The sequence below is a fragment of the Wyeomyia smithii genome, chromosome 2 (genome assembly GCF_029784165.1).
Source record: "Wyeomyia smithii strain HCP4-BCI-WySm-NY-G18 chromosome 2, ASM2978416v1, whole genome shotgun sequence".
In the NCBI taxonomy this organism is placed as follows: Eukaryota; Metazoa; Arthropoda; class Insecta; order Diptera; family Culicidae; genus Wyeomyia; species Wyeomyia smithii.
In genome coordinates, this window is record NC_073695.1 from 8,731,779 (window position 1) to 8,754,917 (window position 23,139).

Below are 23,139 nucleotides of genomic sequence, written 5' to 3' on the forward strand. Positions count from 1 at the left end.
AAGCAGTAAATGATAATATGAATTTAATGTTTGCAAATCGTTATGAACGGGACGACAAAAAAGTATGCAATGTACACTTTGCAAGTACATGTCGGACTCGATTACATAGAGACTCCATTATATATTGACTCGATTATATATGATTCGATTATACAGTGATCACCCGATTATATCTCACCCTGATGATTTTTGGCGTGATAAAATAGGGAAAGTGATATAATCGGGAAATTTTTAAAATTTTATTTTTTTTATTGAAGTTGTTAAATCAATAACTAAATACGTAAAATCAGCGATTTTAATTTTTTTTTGAAAATTTATCTGTACAAACAAAAAAGCTGCAGTTGTTTTTTCATAAATCGATATATCTGAATAATGACAAAAGATAGAGAAAGTTGTCAAGGGATGAATTTGAGAAAACTGTCTGAGCTTTTATTAAAAAATATTTAAAAAATTCAATTTGAGATCCTGTACTAAAAAAATATTCAAAAACAAAAAGTGACTATAAAAAATCGATCATGACTATTTTTTTAAAACATTTTTTTAGATAGATAATTTAGTTGCCTAAAGCTTTTCTGAACAAACCTAAAAATATAAAAAACCTAAAAAAATCGATGTTAAGTTGCAAATAAATTACAATTAAGTTTTTTATTCGTTATGTTTTTGTTTGAATTGGTAAAATGAATTACTTGCTTCTTTGTAGCGCAGTACTATAAGAAAAATATTAGATGTTCTCACAACACTAAACTTTTCCGAAGACAGCACGTTGATATCTCTCACATATTTCAGCCTGAAAAATCTTAAAATGTAAATAACGATTTTTAATGTCTCCTCATAGAGAACTTTATGTTGCTTGCAATATGTAAGAGATAGAAACATGATGTCTTCTGTAAAGTTTCTTGTTCCGAGATCACCTAATACTTTGCCTAAGACACCAAGCGTCTATCTTTATCTAATGAAAAAGTCAATATTCTATCTCACTATTAGGAGGATTGATCTCCCAGCTTTCTACATCAAAAGATGCGTTTTCAAATATTTTTAAACTTCTCCGAACATATTATACGGTTATAATAAACATTTGTATCACTATTTAATTATTTGCACGATAACAGCAAAATATAACATTGTGCATCGGTTGAATTTTTAATGTAAACTACATCCAGAATGATACACAGAATTATGAAAAATATCTTAAATATTGAAGCGTAATAGAAAATTAGTTCACTCTGATATTTTTTTAATGAAATGTTTTATAGTGATGGAATCGGGTGAAAAATGTGATAAAATCGGGGGCAGATAAAATCGGATACAGATATAATCGGGTGATTACTGTATATAATTTTAAACTCGATTATATAAAGAAGCAAAAAAATTTTTCTCTTGAATTTCAAATATGACTTATTTAGAGCTAATATATCATAAGGGAATATCTACAATTACGTAAAGCTTGATAGAAAAGGGAAAAAATAAAAAAAAAGTTGAAAAAAAATCAATTTTTGAAAATTGTTTAAAAAATTTAAAATTAAAAAACTAAAAATATTTTAACAAAAATACCTGAATAAAAATAGTTTCAAAAATAAAAAAAATTAAAGAAATAATTTCTAAAAATTTGAGAAATTAAATACAAACAAGTTGACAAATTCACATTCCATTTTTTTTTTCAATGATTTTCCTTTACATTTGACTGCAATTACATCAGGAAAACTACAAGATATATTTTTTTTTGTAAGAAATGTGTCCTCTGACTTTTAGGGGGATGAATCAAAAATAAAATTCTTCTTATTTATTCGAAAACAACAAATCATTTATGAAAGATGAATATAAAACTTTTTTTTCTCTGATTCGATTATATATAAAATTCAATGATATATAGTTAAAAAACGGAGACTACATATAAACGAGTCCGACCTTTATTCCTAACATAGAAAACGTTTTGTTGATTTGTTTCAAAATACCCTTCGCACCCCTTGTTTCGGCCCATTGGTGTATTTTCCTCACAACTTAAGCAGCCGTGTATGAGCGGTGATAATAGTTTGTTTATTTTTTGATACGAACGATACGCCCATCTAAGTACCACGCAATATATCGATTGTTAATATTGTTATGTTTCGGGAAGGTCCCACTTATGGTTTCTGGTTGGGTTTACTTGCATTACTGTACTCTTCTCGCAACGTTTGTTATCAGTCAGCTACGAGTGAATTATTGATTTTTCACAAGCTGTATTTAGCACATTTTAGCGGGAACTGAACGCTATAAATTGTGGCTATTTATCTTTGTATAGATAAAACCGCTGTCAACAGCCTAGTATTTATTTAAATATGGTCCACTACATGCAAAATACATCTTCAAATATATCTTATTCGATAGCCAAAATACTCTCTTTAATACCTTTCTCTGAACATCCGAAAAATAAATCACAGAAATTTAAAATTTTTCAATCTTTCCAGAGCAGGGTCCCCCATTAACTTGTACACTGGGATAATAAATTTAAACAAATTGCTCGACTCTTCGGTCGTTTTTGATGGACTTTATCAAGGTTAACTGCATTTATAGAAGAATGTTAGTGATAATAATTGAAAATTTAGCAATTTGCATAAAAAAGTTTTTTGGTTCGAAGTTGTGCCTATTTGATTGCATCCCGATCTTTTTTTTATTCCACGGTTCCATGGCACGGGGTGAAATTGATTAATTTTAATAATATTTTCCAATTAACTTGCTTCATGTACATTTTTTCCGAAATAGTAAATAATTACCTCACCTCACCTTACTGATCAATTTTACCACATTCCAAGGTATCTTATCGCACCTCAGCGTGCCTTTGACAAGTAAGCACGCTAATCAACGTTATCACACCAAATGTGCTCGTTATAACGTTCATGTTTAGCGGCAAACCCAGTTAGTCTGAGCCAGTCAGTTGAGTAATGACTGTTTGTTATTAAACAGCAGTACAATGGAAAGAGTTTTTTCACTGTTACGGTTGCTATTGTTTTATCTCTACTGGTGTGTATCAAAATATTCAAGAGTTTACCACAGCTAACGAACGAAGATTTGCTTTAATCCATAGCATACAAATTACCGAACATTTACTGGTACAGGCTGCCGTGGTGACCAACACAAACAATGAAGATTGTCTAAATCGTTTCACGAATCCTGTCGATATGACAAACTGCAACATAACGCAACTTAACCCGTACCACTTCGGCCGAGACAGTTTCATCAAATCCCTGGACATGAGCAACAACGAGTTGTTTGACTTTCCTTCGAACGGATCGGGATTTCTCTACCATGAACAGTTGATTCAATATTGTTGTATTAACTGTGGAATCACTGCAATTTACCGGGATACATTTGCCGGGCTTCGTCAGTTGAAATCGATCAATCTAAGCCATAACCACATTAAAACAATACCAGCCGAAGCATTTAATTATAATCGGCTACAATTCCTGTTTCTAGCGAATAACCAAATCCACCGATTTAACGAGCGGCATGAACTGGAAACTATGCAACACCTAATGCTGTTGGATGTCAGCGCTAACAAAAACTTTAATCTGTATGATCTATCGATGGATTTTCGGAGATTGGAGCGAGTACATTGTAGTAACTGTAACCTTTCCAGTGTCAGTGGGCAGTGGTTTTCCAAAATTGCTCGCCTCAAAAAACTGCATCTGGATAGCAACTCTATAGATGCGCTGACGGAGGACTGTTTCACCAACAACAGTGTACTGCACTTCCTAAATCTGAACAACAATCCTATACAGGAACTAAGTTTGACAAGTGAAAGTCTTGAAACACTGAGTTGTATTAAATGCAATATATCACGCCTCACTGAGAAAAATTTTCAGCAGCTCCCTAGTTTAAGAGTACTACAGCTACAGAACAATAATATACAAAGGATAGATCCCGCTACCTTCGCATCGAACACAATGTTGAGAACGCTTCTGCTGGACAACAATAATCTTACGAGCTTTCCGATAGAGATTCTACGGACATCTCGAGCCCTGCAGCAGTTATGTATCGACAATAACTATTTCCATCCCACGCCGAACTTCAAACAGCTCAGCGATTTATACAAATCATTGCAACTGCGCAAAGACTGCGCCGCAGGGCAGCATCATCATTTTGAAAAAATCGTTCCAAATATAGAGGCGGAAGGAAGTTCGCTGTACGAAAAAGATCTCCCAGCCTGCAACAGCACTGTGAGCATAGCAAACCGCAATGTGATATTCATCGATCCGATGGCTTACGTGGCCTGTGAAGCACTTACAGCCTTGAACATGGATGACAACTCGAACTTTAGCTTCCACAAGCACTACCCGCTGCTCTACAGTGAATCTCTAGAAAGTTATTCCTGTGAATCGTGCGGAATTGAAATAATCTACGAAGACACATTTTCTCATCTGAAACAGCTACGACGAATATTTTTAAAAAATAACCACCTGACAAAAATAGCCTTTGAAGCATTTGATTCAAATACTCATTTGAACCACATTGATTTCGGTGGAAATGAACTGCAACTGTTACCAGTGCGATTGCTTTCGTTGCACGGAAATGTGTCTACCTTAAACCTGAATAACAACAGATTCCTCTCATTCACCTCAACTGTACCATTCATCGATCAACCGGTTGTCGAAACATTTAATGCGAAACATTGTGCGATAAGGAACATCACTAGTTTAAGCTTCCTCTCAATGCCAAATTTGAGGGAAATTTATATTTCCGACAACCCAATCCAACACATTGATCAGCGAGCCTTCGAGAATAATCCGCAACTACGGGTTCTAGATTTGTCCAAAAGCCATCTGCACGTGTTTCCTGTAACCGCTATCGTACATTTAAAACAACTGGAAATGTTTTGTCTAACTGGAACGAGTCGATACGAGTTTACTAATCCTGTCTTACGGGAAAACAATGTACAATTGAAAAAGTGGATTCTTACGAAGGCCTCGAACTGCAACGAGGAGTTTATCCAAAAGCTGCCCGATGATATACCATCGAGTACCACTTCCCGAATAGAGTTGGCAGCGATAGCTGAATTTAGAACTAGTGGTTCCGATTGGGGATGCACAAGGTCGGGTATTACCGGATTTATAATCACAAGCCTACACCTGATTAAGCAGTGGGTGCAGCATTCTATATAAAAAGGCTAAAGGTGGATTATTTCATCTCTTTTGTATTCCGTCGGCACGGTCGGTACCATAACGCAACTAAACCCGTGACACTTCGGTGGTGATCGTATTATTAAATACGTGGACATGAGTGTATATGAGTAGTATACAAAGCTGTGGTGACAAAACAATAGTATACAAAGCGTAGATCCTGCTTCCATCTAATCAAACGTAATACTGCTGGACAACAATGATCTTACGAGCTTTTCGATAGAGATTCTATTTGATGATTTCCAGTTACTGTTGAAATAACTGGAAATGTTTTGTTTTAACGAAACGAGACGGTACAAGTTTTCTTATCCTGACCTTCGGAGAAACAATGTGCAAAGGCTTCGTACTGTAGCACGGAGTTTGCTGAAAGCTACCGGGTGATATACCATCGAGTACTACTGCCCAAACTGAGTTGTCAGCAATAGATGATCTTCACAGAACCAGTTGTTCCGATTACTACTACTGGAATCAGCGTTTCCATATCAATTTCGTCGATATCTGGAAAAAGAAACAAAAAATATCTGGAAAAAATCTGGTAGTCATTTCGTTGGACAAATGGTAATTTTTTCGGATACAGTTCTTGAGGTACAATATCGCACGCTCAGCCTTGGGGCTAATAGCGGTCTCGATCAACTAGATTATTTGAGAGAATTCGTTATCGATATTGTTTTTGACACTTTTTGTATGTGTAGGATAAGTACAACGATACACCGTGCCCCAGTGCTGAGTCGAGGAAATTTCCAGCTCGAAAAGATCCTCGACTCGATCGGGAATCGAACCCGATATCACAACCGTGTGGGAGAGCTAGCCGACCGACATCGCTAACCACAGAGCCACGGGGAGCACGGTCATTTTAACATTTTATGATGTGATGTAATTGAAAAACTGGAAGTGACGACGTTTTTGCGAGACAGAAAAAATTAAATCTAGATAAATCTAGACCTGTTATGAAAAATCTGGGGAAATTGTACAACAAATCCATTTATCTGGATGCATGTTTAAATATCTGTATTATCCAGATAAATCTGGCAACACTGGCTGGAATTCAAAGCACCATTTAGCAGTTGTTCTGGTGATGAGTACAACATAGGATGCATCGTAGGTGAACGAGCTTTATTTAATATCGTTCGGTTTTCGTTGGTACATTTCCGTCACTATTGTACCAACCATTAACAGATAATAGAAAAGTACCACTCCAAGAGCTTATCGCATTTGCAGGCAATGTCAGTGCCATGTGCCGAATCGGTATCAAAGTGAAAATAAAAGATATATACAAAACTATATAGGGTATCGAACGTCTTCGTCAGTAGTTTTCTTCGGCCCCCTTTTGCATAAGATTGCTGCAGAAAAACTGCCGAAGAAAACCACTGACGAAGACGTTCGATACCCTAGCCAATGAAAATCAGAGTATGAAAAGACGATACATAGCAAAGATAAAGTGTAATACGGTACCAAGATGCCGAACTTCATTTGTATCGCTGACTATCCGAGGACAGACGCGAAATCCAAAAACTGCGCATAGAGAGCAACATTTTGTGACCACTACCGTGCATGCTCTTCCAAGTCTGCGCAATAGTATTACAGTTTAGTATTAGTTTAACCCGAATCAGCCCAATGGTGCCATATGGTCATATGAAAAATTAATGACATTTCCATCGTTCAACAAAATATTGACGCATAAAGTTAGTTTAGTTTTGTACCCTGAACGTTGCAGCTATTGAGAGTTGAAAAAAGTACAATATTCACGGAGAATTCTGGTCAGATTCGGGTTCACGGATTATGTTTTATTCGGGCAAATCAGAACGGATTCTTCTCCGTTGTAACGTAAGTTCACTTTTATTTTAGTATATAGTAATTAGGTATTCAAGGATTCACTTACAACAAAAAGTTACTTCGTGTGTCCAAATTATTTTATTACGTATTTTCAATTGGTGCTCCAACAAGGTTACTTAATTTGTGTAAACATTACACACTCAAACAGTACTTAGGGAAAAATTCTTACTGCCGTGCCGGGATTTACTGTGATGATGAAGATTCTTACGCTGTATGTTTCACTATACAAATACATGACACAAAATAGACTAAAGAGACAGTTTGAGAAGTAAACGAGAAAATCTCCCTTAATCGACCTGACAGTGAAGAAACCTTTATCATACTTAATAAAGTACCAGGAATGGTCGAACGATAGCACAATACAACGCCTTCAAGCAATGGGGATCTATAAAGTCGCGAGCAATTATAGAAACGCAACCAAGTTGTCTCGTCGCTCTAGCGACTCCGAGGTCACTTACGCGGTCGACTCTTTTCCAGTCTTAATTATCGATTTGATAGTTGAACACAATTGGTTTCATTTTGCGGTTTTTTCCTCTGTGTGGACTTACCACTGCGACTAGAGACATTTTGATCTATTATGATATTGCCCAGGTGTTTTCTGTACTCCGCACTCCATATTATTGGCAGTATCACTATTGAAGTGAATGATACGCTTTTCATTTATATCCGTGCTTGTGTATGAGAGTTTACCCTTTCGTTTCAAGCTCACTGCTCTACTATACCGAGCCTCTTTCTATCCTACCAATATCGCCAAATTACAATTCCCTGAACTGAAGCTACACCTAACGTTTCTCTCTGGCCAGGTTTATTCTAAGAGGGATTTATTGTGTCAAGAGGAAGGAGTCCTATCGAAACCTCGATCCACGTGCCAATATCGCCAATTACAATTCCCTGTAGAGGATAAATATTCCTAGATCAGTTTTATTATAAGAAGGACTTATTTTGTCAAAAGGAAGGAGTCTTATTGAAACCTCGTTCCTCCAGCCAAGACCGCGCCATAATTACAATTCCCTGAAGAGAACTATTATACGTTACTCAGAACAGTTTTATTATAAGAGGACTTTTTTGTTAGGATGAAAGTCAGCAAGGGTACTATAGAATTCAGTTTGAAGGAAGGGTATGTAGTAGAGAGCCTGAGAATGAACCCATGTTAAAGTCCTTTGACAACCAAATGGCCTGATTCTACTAAGATTCGAACCCACGACCACTCGCTTATCAATCGTCTGCGTATACTAGTTTACAGCCAACATCCAGCAGTAAGGAAACGTCATTGAAGAACAGCGTAAACAGCAATGGTCTTAAGTTGCTACCTTGTGGAAGGCCGGAGGTGTTTGAAAACTGAGACGAACAGCAGGAATTAATGTATACTCGTAGGACTCAATCGCATAAGTATGAGCTAAGCCAACCGACAAACCTCGGCAATGCACAAAGCCGTAGCATTTTTTTAGTATTATTTAATAGGCAATCCGATCAAACGCTGCTTTTAAATCTGTTTAGATTACGTCGATTTGAGCTTTTTGTTCGTTGTGCGATAAGCAAGTCGACGTGAAGTCAAGCAAGTTTGTTCTTACTGAGCGATCAGGCATAAAACCGTGTTGGTCACTATAAATATAACTCTTAGTGCTTAAAAGCATAAACGTACTCACGATTATATCGAACAATTTTGACGCAGTAAAAAGATTAGTGATGCTACGGTAGTTCCCCGTTTTTAAATATTGGGACAATGTAAAGATGTGGGAAACTTGCCTTGCTCGAAAGATTTGTTATAAATATGGCAAAGAGGTTCGACTAAAGCGTGTACACAACGACTTATTATAACTGCCGGGATGCCGTCGGGTTCTGCAGAGTACGAGTGTTTTAATTTTTTTGCAGCAGTTTTTATCATGTCAGAAGAGATGTGAAATAAATCCAGGTCTGCCAAATCGACAACAACAGACTCAGCAACATCCTCAGCATCGAAATCAGATGCGGTATTATCAGCGAACACAGAAGCAAAAAATTGTGTCAACATTTCACACGTGTCAGAATCGGATTGCGGGGATTGTAGTACATTTTTGTTGAATTTCGTTTAGTTTCCTTAATTCCAAAAATTTCTGGGATTTTTCCGAAGGTCTGTCTGCATTCGCATGACATAGGGTTTTTACAAGCCAAGCCAGCATTCAACCGACAATATTCATCACTCAATCGCCCGAAATGACACTTCGCATCGACTGTATTAGTACGACGATATATGTGTCACCATCGATTGCGTACACGTTTTAATTCTCGCAGACGTGAAGTTGCCCATTGTGAAAAAACTGACGCTTTTACTAAAGGTAGATTCGAATTGAGCCACTCAAGTAAAGTATCATTGAACAGCACCACCATTTGATCAACATCGGGTTTTAGGGAGATAGTTTCCCAGTTGATGCTTTCCGAATATGTATTGAACGCTGCGAAATCAATTTTATTAGATTTCTCACGAAAAAATAGGTGTATTAAGCAAAATCAATATTTTAACGCAAAAACTACCTATCATCATACGAAAGCCATTCTATGCTGACTCATTTAGCTACGCTGTCAAGCCAACGAGTCATCCTTCAACGTACGCTCATATTTGATGTTCTAACAGACCGAATCGATTGTGTGGACATTCTTGGAAAATTCCAAATCAGTATACCCTTGCGAGCGCTACGTCATTCTGATTCTTTCCGCAGGTTGAATCACCGGAATGAATGACCAACCCGTTGGATGTAAGTTGTAAATAATTCAATGATGTATGATATTCTCGCTTATTTTCCGTCGGTCTAGTTCCGCCACTGTTGTTGTGCCAATCACCGACGCCCGGGGAGGCGACTCCACCCAGGACCCTAACTCACGACCCGTTTATTAACGGACCGGCGCCAACGGCATTACTTCCTCATGCGATGGAAGGCGTGATCCCAGAGATTTTTCGCCTCAGAAAATCTCCCAGTGTCGGCTAGAATTGAATCTAGACCATTTGGGTTGGTTGTGAGTGGATTCACGCCACCTCACAACCATCGACACGTATGTCGGCGGTGGGATTCGAACCCAGGCGTCGAGCGTGGTTGGCGGAGATGTTACCAATCACGCTAGGCCCCCGCTTGTTGAAATATGTGTTTAGGCTAAAAATGAGTAGATAAGTCAAATGGCCTGTATGGTGTATCGAAAACAAAATTAGAATTTATCATAGATTATTTCAAATTAAATAAATTTATTCACCCAGCATTGTTATCTGGCCACGTGGTCCCCGTGGCTCTGTGGTTAGCGATGTCGGTCAGCTAGCTCTCCCACACGGTTGTGATATCGGGTTCGATTCCCGATCGAGTCGAGGATTTTTTCAAGCCGGAAATTTCCTCGACTCAGCACTGGGGAACGGTGTATCGTTGTACTTATCCTACACATACAAAATGTGCCAAAAAAAACCTTAATTAATCCACCTAGCGGTCAGACCCAGCCTTTCTCATTCAAACTTATTATTTGTAAAAATAGATTTACATGAACGCTTCAATCCAATAAATGTGTATTCACTTTTTGGGTTCTAAAATAATGATGTTGTATTTGAAGTATAAAATATGAAATTTGACGTAATGTAAAGGCTCAAGAAATAGCGAAATAAAAAAAAGACTCTTAATTTCGAACAATTCAATCACGAGCGATACCGGGAACATTCAAATGGTACGGTACCACATTTAAATTATATTGAGGCCACATATATTGATCAAAGCAGGTATAGTTTTAAATAGCCTTTGAATTTCTTTTCTTTCCATAACTTTTGAACTACATATCAAATTGTTATGAAGTTTGTTATTTGTAAGTTTGAGAGATGACTCGTTCGTAAGACACTAGTTATGTTCAAATAAGTCGTGTAATCTTTGAAATAATAGACTATCGTTGTTTTATTAACAATTTAATACATAACGGTTGCTTAGTTCGATTATAATCAAATGAAATGGGAACGTATAGGGCAGCCAAACTTTGAAACCACGTGTTAAATCATAATTCATCAGTTAACCCTTAACTAGCCCGTTCATCTGATAATACTATTGATCAAATCGGTTGTATACTTTCTGAGATAATGAAGTTTCGTGACTTTCACAATTTCTTTTCATAACTTTGAACCACAAGTTCAATCTATATGAATTTCAAAAGTTAAGGGTTTTAAGATAGCCCGTTCATTTGATACCAATTTTATTGAAATCGGTTGTGTGGTTTCTGAGATATTGATGTTTCGTGATTTTTACATTTTTAAACATAACCTCTTAAATAAAAATCCAATTACAATGAAAAATAGGATCTTATGGGGCAACAAGAACTTTCATTTGCATATAATTTCATTAAAATCGGTGAAAATAAAAATCTGCACATACACACATCCACACACACAGATCCATACACACACATCCACACACACACACACCCCCACACACACCCACACACACACCCACACACACACCCACACACACACCCACACACACACCCACACATATACACACACACACACACGCACACACCCACACACCCACACACACACCCACACACACACACACACACACACACACACACACACACACACACACACACACACACACAGACACACACACACACACACATTCATACAAACATACAAAAAATGCTCAGTTCGTCGTACTGAGTCGAGTGCTATATACCATTCGGCCCTTTATAGCACTTTCATATCTTCGGTTTTGCAAGTGATTTCTATACTTTTCTAGGAGAAAAGCAAAAAGTTAAAAAAGTTATTTATTAGGAGTAAAATATTCGTGCTGAAGAAATAGTGAAATAAAAGAAATGACTTTAAATTTCGTACACTTCAATCACGAGCAATACCGGGAACGTACGCATAGCACAATACCAAATTTAAATTTGAGGCCATATGTTTTGATCAAAGCAGTTACAGTTTTAAATAGTCTTTGAATTTCGTTTCTTTTCATAACTTTTGAACCATATATCAAATTGCTTTAAAATTTCTTACTTGTGAGTTTGAGAGACAACCCGTTCAAATGACACTAGATATGTTCAAATAAGTAGTGTGATCTTTGAGATAACAGACTTTCGTTGTTTTTATAATTTAATACATAACGGTTGGAATAAAAATACGATTATAGTCAAATAAAATGGGAACCTATAGGAAAGCCAAATTTTTCATTTGACACTAGGATTGTTGAATTAAGTCCAGCCATTTTTGGGAAAACGAGTGAATTTGTAAAGTCATCGGAACATGTTTCTTTTCACAATTTATGAGCCACGTGTTTAATCACTATAAAATTCATTCAGCCATCTCTGAGAAATGTGAGTGAGTTTAAGTAGTCTTCGGAATATGTTCGGAATATGTTCTTTTCATTGTGTGTGTGTGTGGTAATCACGACAAGCAGTTGTTTTGGTTTTTTAGCTCCGTTTAATTTCTATTTATTTAGTGAATTTTCCGTCGTTTTTTTGTAAATTTTATTACTGGTCATTCTACTCTGTGCGTAGTACCACTGAACATTAAAGTTTGTACATATTTCGAAGTGTAATAGTTCTTTCGCTGCGATTTTTATTTTGCCGCTACACGCTACCGTCGGTTGTGTTCGATTCATCAGTTCATCTCGCAAACAATAGACTATAGCAGTGATGGATACGAAGCAGTGTGGTGCATGTCAGCTGCTGGTGAACGATTTGGAACCAATTCGCTGCGGCTTTTGTGAAACTTATTTCCACATCAGCCAAAAGTGCTGTGGATTTAATAATCGCGCACATAAGGAACTGTTTGCCGCTGGCCAAGCTATGTTTTTGTGTTTAGAATGCAGAGACGAATTGCAAGGCAGAAGCATTCGTTCATATTTGGCTGATAAAATCGAACCGAGTACTGCTGTACCTACTGATTTTGATACTGGTAACATCTCATCACAAATTCATGAGCTACACAAGTTTGTCGAATGTTTGAGCCGCAAAGTTGACAGTTTGGCATTAGACCGTACCCAACCGGAACAAAATATTACTCCGCGGCCAATAAGTAATACAATTTGGCCAAGCCTAGGTGTTAAAAGAAGACGAGGTAATATCGGAACGCCACTACGTACTACCACTACTGATCGTGGAACGAAAGCAGTCGATTTAAGTGGCCTATCAGTCCCATTTATTATTCCTGCAGCACCTGCTCCTAAGTTTTGGTTATACCTTTCGGGATTTTAACCACTTGTTACAAACGATGATGTTTGCCAGATTGTTGCTCGCTGTTTAGATGATGATAACCCAGTAGATGTTGTCAGATTGGTTCCCAAAGGCAAGGATATTGGTACGCTGACATTTGTGTCCTACAAAGTAGGCCTCTCTCCTGACCTAAAACATCAAGCGCTGATGCCCTCTACTTGGCCAGAAGGTCTGTTGTTCCGTGAATTCATCGAAAAAAAACGCCAGTCGCGGGCCGAGCTCAGCCCACGAAAAGTACGTTTGCAGCCCTGCTGTTCACACCTGATCACTCTACATTGTAACACGGACGATGGAAACTGCGTTTCTGATGACTTGATTTCATCTACATATGCCACTGCTGATTTTTCGGATCCGGGACACCCTTTAACAGGCACTATGGAAGCCCCTGACCCCTCCGACACAGTCGTGCTACCTGCTGACATCCGCCTTCCTCATCGTCCCGGTCCTGTGTTCGGAGATGGGGACGGGGTCTTCCAGCCTGCATCGTCAGGCATGTATAATTGTATTTCCGACCTTTCGGCACCTCATGCTTTCCACATTTCCAGTGTTTTGGCGCATGGATCCGTTTCGTATTCACACCAGTTGCGGATTTACTACCAAAATGTGCGTGGGTTGCGCACCAAAATAGATTCATTCTTTTTGGCAGTCTCCGAAGGTGATTACGATGTCATTGTTCTTACTGAAACATGGCTCGACGATCGCATTCTCTCAACACAATTGTTTGGAAATCGCTATACTGTGTTCCGGACCGACCGTTCTGATTTGAATAGCAAAAAGACGCGCGGCGGAGGTGTGTTGATAGCTGTTTCGGTGAGACTGAACTGCCGTATTGATACTGCACCTATCCATGATACTCTTGAGCAAGTGTGGGTAATTGTGGAAACATCTTGCAGTGACGTCAGCGTGGGTGTTGTGTATTTGCCCCCTGACCAAAAATCGGATTCACAGCTCATTCAGCAACATATCGATTCGATAGAAATGGTTCTGTCACGTTTGAAGCCTCATGCTCAAGCATTAGTTTTCGGCGACTATAATCAGTCTGGTTTGCGATGGTTTATTTCGCCTAATGGACTACCGTTAGTGAACACACTGCGTTCCCACATGCCGACTGGCTGTTGCTCTCTTCTTGATGGTTTTTGTCTACACGGACTGACCCAAATCAACACTGCTTTGATTGATGACGAACGCATGCTAGATCTCATACTTGCAAACGACCAAGCAATGCAAAATTGTTCTGTGTCTGTGCCCCACGAGCCACTGGTAAATCTTGAAGCTGTGCATCCTGCGGTCGTTATATCAGTGAGCCTTTCTCAACCAAATGGCTTCGATCAAGCTTCAGAAAGCAGGTCTTTGAATTTTCGTCGTGCTGACTATTCTGCACTTTGCGCAGCACTATCGGAAGTAAACTGGGATGCTTTATTGGATCGGTCTTCCTGTATCGACGAAGCGGTTGACTCTTTCAACAGTGCAATTGAGGGCGTAATCAACCATACAGTGCCAGCTTGTGATCCACCTCGAAAACCAGTGTGGTCGAATCTTCACCTCCGTTCGCTCAAGCGCTTGCGGTCTGCTGCGCTTCGGAAATACTGTTCACATCGCTCGTCATACAACAAAAATCGATTGAACATCGCTAGCCGCCAGTATCGCAACTACAACCGATATTTGTACAACCGGTACGTGAAACGCATTCAAAATAATCTTTGCCCACACCCAAAACAGTTCTGGTCGTTCGTGAATAATAAACGGAAGGAAGCCGGATTACCCTCTTCCATGTTTCTGGGCGATTCCGTTGCTAACAACGAACGTGAAAAATGCGATCTATTTGCCCAGCAGTTCCAGCAAGTTGTCAACGGTTTTGTTGCCTCTCCCGAACAAGTCAGTATAGCCAGCAATGCAGCTCCCCGAGACGTGTTTTCATTTCGACTGCCGCTTATTAATACAGAGGATGTTGTCATTGCCCTGAGTAAGCTGAAAGCTTCGTATACCGCTGGACCTGATGGTATTCCTTCAGCGGTTCTCAAGCGATGTGGAGAAGTTCTCTGTTCACCAATCGCTAAGCTATTTAATTTATCTGTGCAGCAATGTAAATTTCCTGACCGTTGGAAATTCTCGTATTTGTTTCCAATTCACAAGAAAGGTGATAAACGCAACATCTCTAATTATCGTGGCATCACATCCTTGTGCGCTTGCTCTAAGTTGTTCGAGATAATTATTTACGACGCTTTATTCGCTAGCTGTAAACATTATATTGACACCGAGCAGCACGGATTTTTTCCTAAACGGTCAGTAACCACAAACTTAATGCAGTTCGTGTCTCGCTGTGTACAAACCATGGATTGTGGTTTTCCAACTGATGCAATTTATTTGGACTTGAAGGCTGCGTTCGATAAAGTGGACCACGGGATACTGCTTGGTAAAATGCTTAGGCTCGGTATAACATCGGATTCCGTACGCTGGTTTGAGTCGTATTTGACTGAGCGTAGAGTTTGTGTGAAAGTAGGATCTGTTGTTTCAGACCGCTTTTCCAATATGTCAGGAGTTCCTCAAGGTAGTAACCTGGGTCCGCTACTCTTCTCTATCTTCATCAACGACGCTGCTCTTCTGCTGCCACCAGGCTGCCGGCTGCTTTATGCTGACGACACGAAACTGTTTAAAAAAAATAAGTGTTTGCGTGATTGTATGGAGCTACAGAACTACCTGGACATGTTTGCGAGTTGGTGTGGAACGAACTGCTTAACGCTGAGCATAGATAAATGCAACACAATCTCTTTTAATAGGAAGCGTACGCAAATCGAATTTACATATTCTATTGAAAATCAACATCTTCTCCGTGTGGAGTGTGTAAAAGACCTCGGAGTAATTTTGGACCGTGAACTGACATTTAAAACCCATTATGACAGCATTATCGCTAAGGCAAACCGACAACTTGGGTTTATATTCAAGATTGCTGATGAATTTCGTGATCCGTTATGCTTCAAATCATTGTACTGTTCCCTTGTGAGATCAATCCTAGAGACCAGTTCTGTGGTATGGAGTCCTTTCCATGCAAATTGGTCACACAGAATGGAAATGGTGCAGAAAAAATTCATCCGCTATGCTCTCCGCTTTCTCCCTTGGCGGGATCCACAGAACCTACCACCATACGAAAACCGCTGCCGACTTCTTGGTATTCAACCATTAGAACATCGACGACAAATCGCACAGGCCGTCTTTGCTGCTAAACTATTGACTGGCCACATCGACTGCCCAAGTATTTTGACCCAGCTCAATCTATACGCTCCTGAAAGACCACTGCGTAACAGAAACTTTTTTTATTTGGAACCGCGCAGTCGACTTTATGGTTCCCACGATCCGATTCGCGCCATATCACGCCGCTTTAATGAGTTTTATGAGTTATTTGACTTCAATATGCCGATCAACGCTTTTCGTCAGCGAGTTATTGATGTTTTACGAACAACCTGACTATATTTTTAATTTAATAATTCATTAAGACTCATCATTGTCAGATGAATATAGATTGTGAAATAAATAAATAAATAAATAATAGCTGGATTTCACGTTTTTAAACATAACAGGCAAAGTAATAGTCCAATTACAAAAAAAATCAATAGGATCTTATGGGGTAATTAAACCTTCCTAATGACACTGATTTTGTGGAAATCGGTTCAGCCATCTCTGAGAAACATGAGTGAGATTAAACACTCTCCAGAACACGTTTCTTTAAATAACTTCTGAACCACACGTTCAATCTTCATGAAACTCAAAAGTTAAGGGTTTTTTAAGTAGCTTGTTCATTTAAAACCAATTTTGTTAAAATCAGTTGAGTAGTTTCTGAGATAATGATGTTTCGTGATTTTCACATTTTTAAACATAACCTCTAAACTAAAAATCCGATTGCAATGAAATTTAATTGGGTCTTATGGGGCAACTAGACCTTTTATTTGCAATGAATTTCATAAAGATCGGTTCAGCCATCTCTGAGAAAATCGAGTGATATTGGGAGAGCGTTAAATACACACACACACACATACACACACACACATACAGAAAATGCTCAGCTCGTCAAACTAAGTCGATTGATATACGAGATTCGACCCTTTGGAGCACTTTTATACCTTTGGTTTTTCCAGTGATTGCTATACCTTTCTAGGAGAAAGGCAACAATATCGATAACGAATTCTCTCAACTAATCTAGTTGATCGAGACCGCTATTAGCCCCAAGGCTAAGCGTGCGATATTGTTTGTTATTGTTATCTGGCCTTCCTAATACGAGTTTTACCAACTGCTAAATCAAATCACAGCCGCATTTGTTTTCTAATGGGAGACAGCTATAAGTTTGATTTTTTTCTCTTTCTCCACAATAAACACGCTCAGACGAAAAGGTGTCAATCCAAAAGTTTCCAATACAAAATATCAACCGAAAAAACACCCTCTGCAAAATTTCAGCTCAAAAATAGAGTGGTGCAAAGCGATTGAATTTTGGCTTTTTTCAAATATGAAAAACCACCCAGAGGAGGAAGTACGTGAAATTTCAGTGTTCGTTTTTTTTTATTTTTGATGCCAATTGTGGGAGACGGAATTCTGAAAATTTAGAAATTTTCTTCGTATATTGAACGCTGAAATTGACACCATAAATAGCATCAAATATATTAAATTTAATTAGAGTGCTTCATTTATTTGACATAGCGAGCATAAAATGCACATTTTGATACACACTTCTAGAATCCGGAACTTTTCCGGTGTCCATTGGTCACGTGAAGTTCGCAAATAAAACCAAGAGACCAGGATAGTTTTCCAGTAAAATGAAACCGGTTTTATCAAAATTGAATCATTTTTCAGGAAGTTCTGACTATTTGAAAATTAACAAAATCTTGCCTGTCTCAATCATTTTGTCTACCCCCTGTATATTGCAATATTTATAAAAGTCCGAAAAAGTCTTATATAATTAAATTCAGCAGATTGTGCACAATATCGAATAGAACTGCAGCATTGTGTGCTATTCAACTTACCGATTGTATCTTGATGACTTATAATAATTAGAAATATTAAATTATGATTATCTATGTGATTAATTGTTCAAACAACCAAAAGCGAATAAAGGATCACCTCATGACCAATCGTTACATTATTTGTGCGCGAAGCTCTTCGATATCCGTTTTTTCCATGTGAAAAATATCAGTTTTGATAGATTACAGTGGTACGACTGTTTTTGGTTCACATTATTTTGCTCAATATTTTCTCGTTCGCCGTACCCGTCGCATGGATGGGTTGCTTCTGTTTAAATCTTTGTCGCTTCCTCTGATCCGTATCTTATCTAGCCGCAACGCTGAAATAGTCACCAATAAGATACATATAAAAAGGGTATCAAAGCGTTTAAGTATCTTCATGTTTCCCTCATAATTATCCCGAAATTCATGTTGGAATCTGTTAACTGGTCACTAGGTATATAACTCATAAGGATTTGAAAGCAGATGAACCTTTCAAAAAAAATCGGTTGCTACAAATACATTCAGGCATCTCCGAGATAAATACATCGGAAGCCGTTTTCTAATTAATTACCTTATATGACGAACAGCGACATACAGTTAATAGACCTTTTTTAATATGTTCATGTCGGCACGATTATCGATTACAATATGTTTCATCAGCAAACTATTTGATCTTGTCAAGCTGTTAAAGAAAAGAAATGGAAATAAATAAACCGGATTTTTGAAAAATATTTTACCCCGTATAACCGAATTCTCTGGATAATCGAGCCATCCGGAGAACTCGGTTATACGGAGTAAAATATTTTCCAAAACTCCGGATAATCGATCCGACCTTTTTCACATTCTCAGGAATTTTTCTAGTTGTATTCACTCTATGTCGAATGAATGAACCACCCTTACGAAATATAATGTATTTGGCGATATTTATGGTGTAAATTATTATACACTAAGGTCGCTTTTTACGCGTTTTTTACGTGTTTTTTTACGCGGCACGTATCCCCCGCGTAAAAAGCGACTTTAGTGTACATATCATTTGGATACACTAGCGATCAACTACAGAAGACAATTTCTAAATTTTCCGAACTTCGCCACCCTATTTCAAGTCCACTTGAGCTGAAATTTAACAAAGGCGTTTTTTCGGGCAGGTGAATATTTTGTAAAGGGTTTCTTTTTTGGAATTCAATATGACCATTTTGGCTGGCACCCTAATGAAAATTTCTCTCGCCTTTCTACGCCATGCCAGTCTTGTTTGCTTATGCACGCTCAGTTCTGCTCAAAATGACGTTTAAACATGAAGCATTGCGCAAGTGTATTATCCAGTTTTAGCTGAGCCGCACAAAAGTCTTGGCAAAAAATTTACGAAAATGTTGTGAAAATTTTTGACAAGATGTGTCTAATTTTCCCAAAGTAAATACATGAAAATAAAGAATCAACACATTACGCCAAAAACACAAGAAATACCTAAACAGACACTTGTACTCAAAATACTGTGTTTCAGTTCCATCAATCGAAGCTTTGGGATTTAGAGGTCTTTGGTACCATGGTGTACGAAAATACCAGGGGAGCAAAGAAACGCGAACAGGTGATTGATAGGGCCCACACGGCGAATATCGTCCAAGCGTGGTGTCGGGAGAATTTGACTGATTTTCTCGATAATATTTTGCGGCTTCTCAGCTCTTCAGACCTTAAACCCCATGGGTTTTTATGTATGGTCGTACATACTGGCCAAGCAGTGCAAACCACAAGTGAGCACTGAGGACCAATTCAGGAAGCTCATTTGCAAGATCTAGGACGAAATGCTGATGGACCAGGTGTGTACCGCGTGCGATTCTTTTGAGGAACGTCTAGAGCTCGTCGTACAGCACAAAGGGCTAATGTGTCATAAAGGTTCGCAATAAACGTTGCCTAATAAAAATTTTCTCAGAAAAGAATAAAAACTTCATTCTCCTAAAACACCGGAACACTTTCAACCATTTCCGTGTTTTCTTGGCATTATGAGTCTTGTCTTGTCGGAAGATAAAATGAAGGCTAGCAGCAACCTCCCTCATCCGCGGGACAACAACAACCTACAAAGCATATAAGTACAGATCAAAGAAATACGGGGGCATTACGTCCCCCTCGTTGGAAACTACGACTAGAACCACCACATGGGTCGGAAACTTCGTTGACATGACGATAGAAACCGGACCTGACAATCTGGTACAGGCCACCTATCTTCTTCCGAGGATACTTCAACCGAGTCAGAAGTTTGAAGATTTGTCCAATTGCCGTGATTTGGGGGATGGTGGGTTGACCATTTTTAGACGGATGGAGGAGTTCGAACACCCAATTTCCAGAGCAATGGAATTCAGTTTTCTCTCAATACTCGAGTAAACTGTGTCGTTTGTGACGAGAGCCTTGGTTTTCTGTCAGCAGTTGGAAATCCCTTTCCGAATCAAGAACTTCCTGGCAAATTTACAACGAATAAAAACTTGACTTTTCTCGGAATAATCGGTATCAATGATTGGAATCTCGATACCTGAGATGTCATAATTCAACTCGATCCAGCAAGCGTGGGCATCTTAGCCAGGTGGAATTTGCAGCCATCCGGTGGCCGGAGGTGGGTGAACGTGAGTTCCGACCGGTGATCATTTCGTGGGAACGACTTTCAAATCCCACACCTACTATAGTGTGATGGCTCCATTGGTGCACAAGTCGTCGGAACCGTCTGCCCTTACTAACACGCAGAGAATCCTGAGTAAGAATCCCCAGGATACCTTTAACTCGCTGATGGAATCGTGAAAGGAATCGCAAACACGATCCGGAGGATTCCCACTCACGATTCTTATTCAAGAATCCTAGAGCCATATACAGGTCATTCCTAAGGATTCTTTTTTCAGGAATCCTTTTCAAGGACGCTCACGATTCCAATGTGAGGAATCCTAGAGAATCTATGCAAATCGTATGTGTTTGTCCGGGTGAGGCCCATCAGTGACCGTTTATGCGTGTTGAGAATCAGAGTAAAATCTTCAAATACAACCTGATCAATGTAAGTTTATGCACCGACAAACGATATACCCGATGACGTGAAGGAGAAGTTCAATTGCTCAAAATATGATAGAAAGATCGTCATCGGGGATGGACACGTTCAGGTTGGACAGGAGCAGTTCTTTCGTCTCTTCAATCGTAGGCATAGCCTCCAGGCTATCGGTAAAGAGAATAGCTTGAAGTTGGTGAACTTCGCCGCAGTCAGAGGATTGGTAAGCTGCAAGACATACCTAGCACGAAAAAATATCCGGAAACACCCTTGGCAACATCATAAGGCGAAGCCTGCTTTTAGATCGACTATTATTTACTTGACTCGAAAGGGTGGAAAGTTCGTAGTAATTCATATTCGGTATGCTACGTTATTAGGGCTGCGATACCTAGTCTCGCGACGGGGCTGCTGTCTTGGATATGGCTGGCGATGCACCGCATTTCATGATTCAACCGCCCACTCTGGGTCAGACATTGTTGAACGCCGCTCCTAACATGTGGACCCTTCCTCTCTTCTCAATCAGCACACGAGTAACGTTTCCAACCGATCTCCTCTAAGGCTACTTATATTCCGGTCGGCACCATGTGGAGCTTGGGATAGGAACTACTGAAAAGAGGTGGATAACCATAATAAGGGCTCAAGTGACACGTGTCATTTACCGCCGTCGACTTCGAGGTAGACTGCGCACCGATTTGATGTGTGCTGTCGACGAGGATGCGAGGACCTGAGGAGCCCAAGCCCGAGTGACATGACGTATTCTGGATTTGGCATTGGATCGATAATCGGTCTGTCGCCGCTAAAGTGAAGTAAAGTAAGTAAGTAAGTAAACTCCGCTCATCAGATTGATGATCCTATCGGAGACCTGAACGAACAGAGGAACCACATCCTCAATACAGTCAGCAATACAGCGCGAGAGGTGTTGGGTACGACCGTAGGAACCACACGCAACAGATGATTAGATGTGGAATTTCAAGAGGTGACGGAAGTAAATAAGTAAATCGTGTGACATACCAGATAAGAAAGATATATCGTTAGGCTAGAGCGATCGAAAATCAACTCCACTGACGCAAGTGAATAATGGCATCTGCAAGCGGACTATGCCAATCCCTGCCATGTGCAACGACAGGGGGAAGAAAACATGAAAACCAATGAGATACTGGTGGCCATGCGTTGAAAACAGTACTTCGAGGTGCTGTTAAACTGAAAATCTCCAAAGCAGCCGGTAAATACGGCCAAGTCGAACTTTTCAAAGCCGGTTTCAACCATTCCTGGCGGATGATGCCGTATGGCATCACCTGAAATCTAAACTTGGATTACAGCTTAACAATTATACTTGATTTTTTGATCGATGAAACTATTCAATATTGTTAGCAAACAGATCGGTCTACAATACACAACACAGTTTGTGTCAATAGTACATACAGTTACTGAGTAAAAACAGTTTGAAGGTCATTTTTCGAGGTAAAATTTGATTTCTCTCCTTCGGGAATTGGTTAAACTGATTCGTGCCTCCACTGACGGTTTCTCATCATTCCTCAGGATAGCAGGTGTAATTTCGGACCCGTTTGTGACGTTGGACGATCTGAAGCAAGGCGACGGGCTCTCGAACCTATTGTTCAACACTCCCTTAGATCGTGTAATACGGAGAGCTGGCGTGCAAAGAAGCGGTACCATTATCATGTGTTCAGGATTTATTAGATGAGACCTAACGGATGAGCCGAAAACCTCGAACACATTATACGTTTACATTACCTCGAGTTCTCATGTACTCCTGGGCTTTTCGGGTGATATTAACTTCGTCAAGCAACGAAAATTGGACTTATCATCAACTCTACCAAAACAAAGCACAAGGTTACTGGTGTAAAGCGTTAAAGCTCGTCGAATCGTAAGGTCATGATTGAGAAGAGTACCTGGAAGAATGCAGTCGATAAATTTGTGA

General features: G+C 39.2%; 2 protein-coding genes across 2 annotated transcripts in view; both read left to right on the plus strand.

Annotated features, from left to right (window-relative positions):
• LOC129724524 (cytochrome b5) overlaps positions 1–23,139 on the plus strand; it is a 61,278-nt gene that overhangs the window by 35,271 nt on the left and 2,868 nt on the right. The gene's annotated exons all lie outside the window — the stretch shown is intronic.
• On the plus strand, positions 2,870–7,374 carry LOC129724522 (leucine-rich repeat-containing G-protein coupled receptor 4-like). The gene is made up of 2 exons (XM_055679488.1): positions 2,870–2,997; positions 3,062–7,374. The coding sequence occupies exons 1-2, from the start codon at positions 2,948–2,950 to the stop codon at positions 5,133–5,135; spliced, it is 2,124 nt and encodes a 707-aa protein (XP_055535463.1). The 5' UTR covers positions 2,870–2,947; the 3' UTR covers positions 5,136–7,374.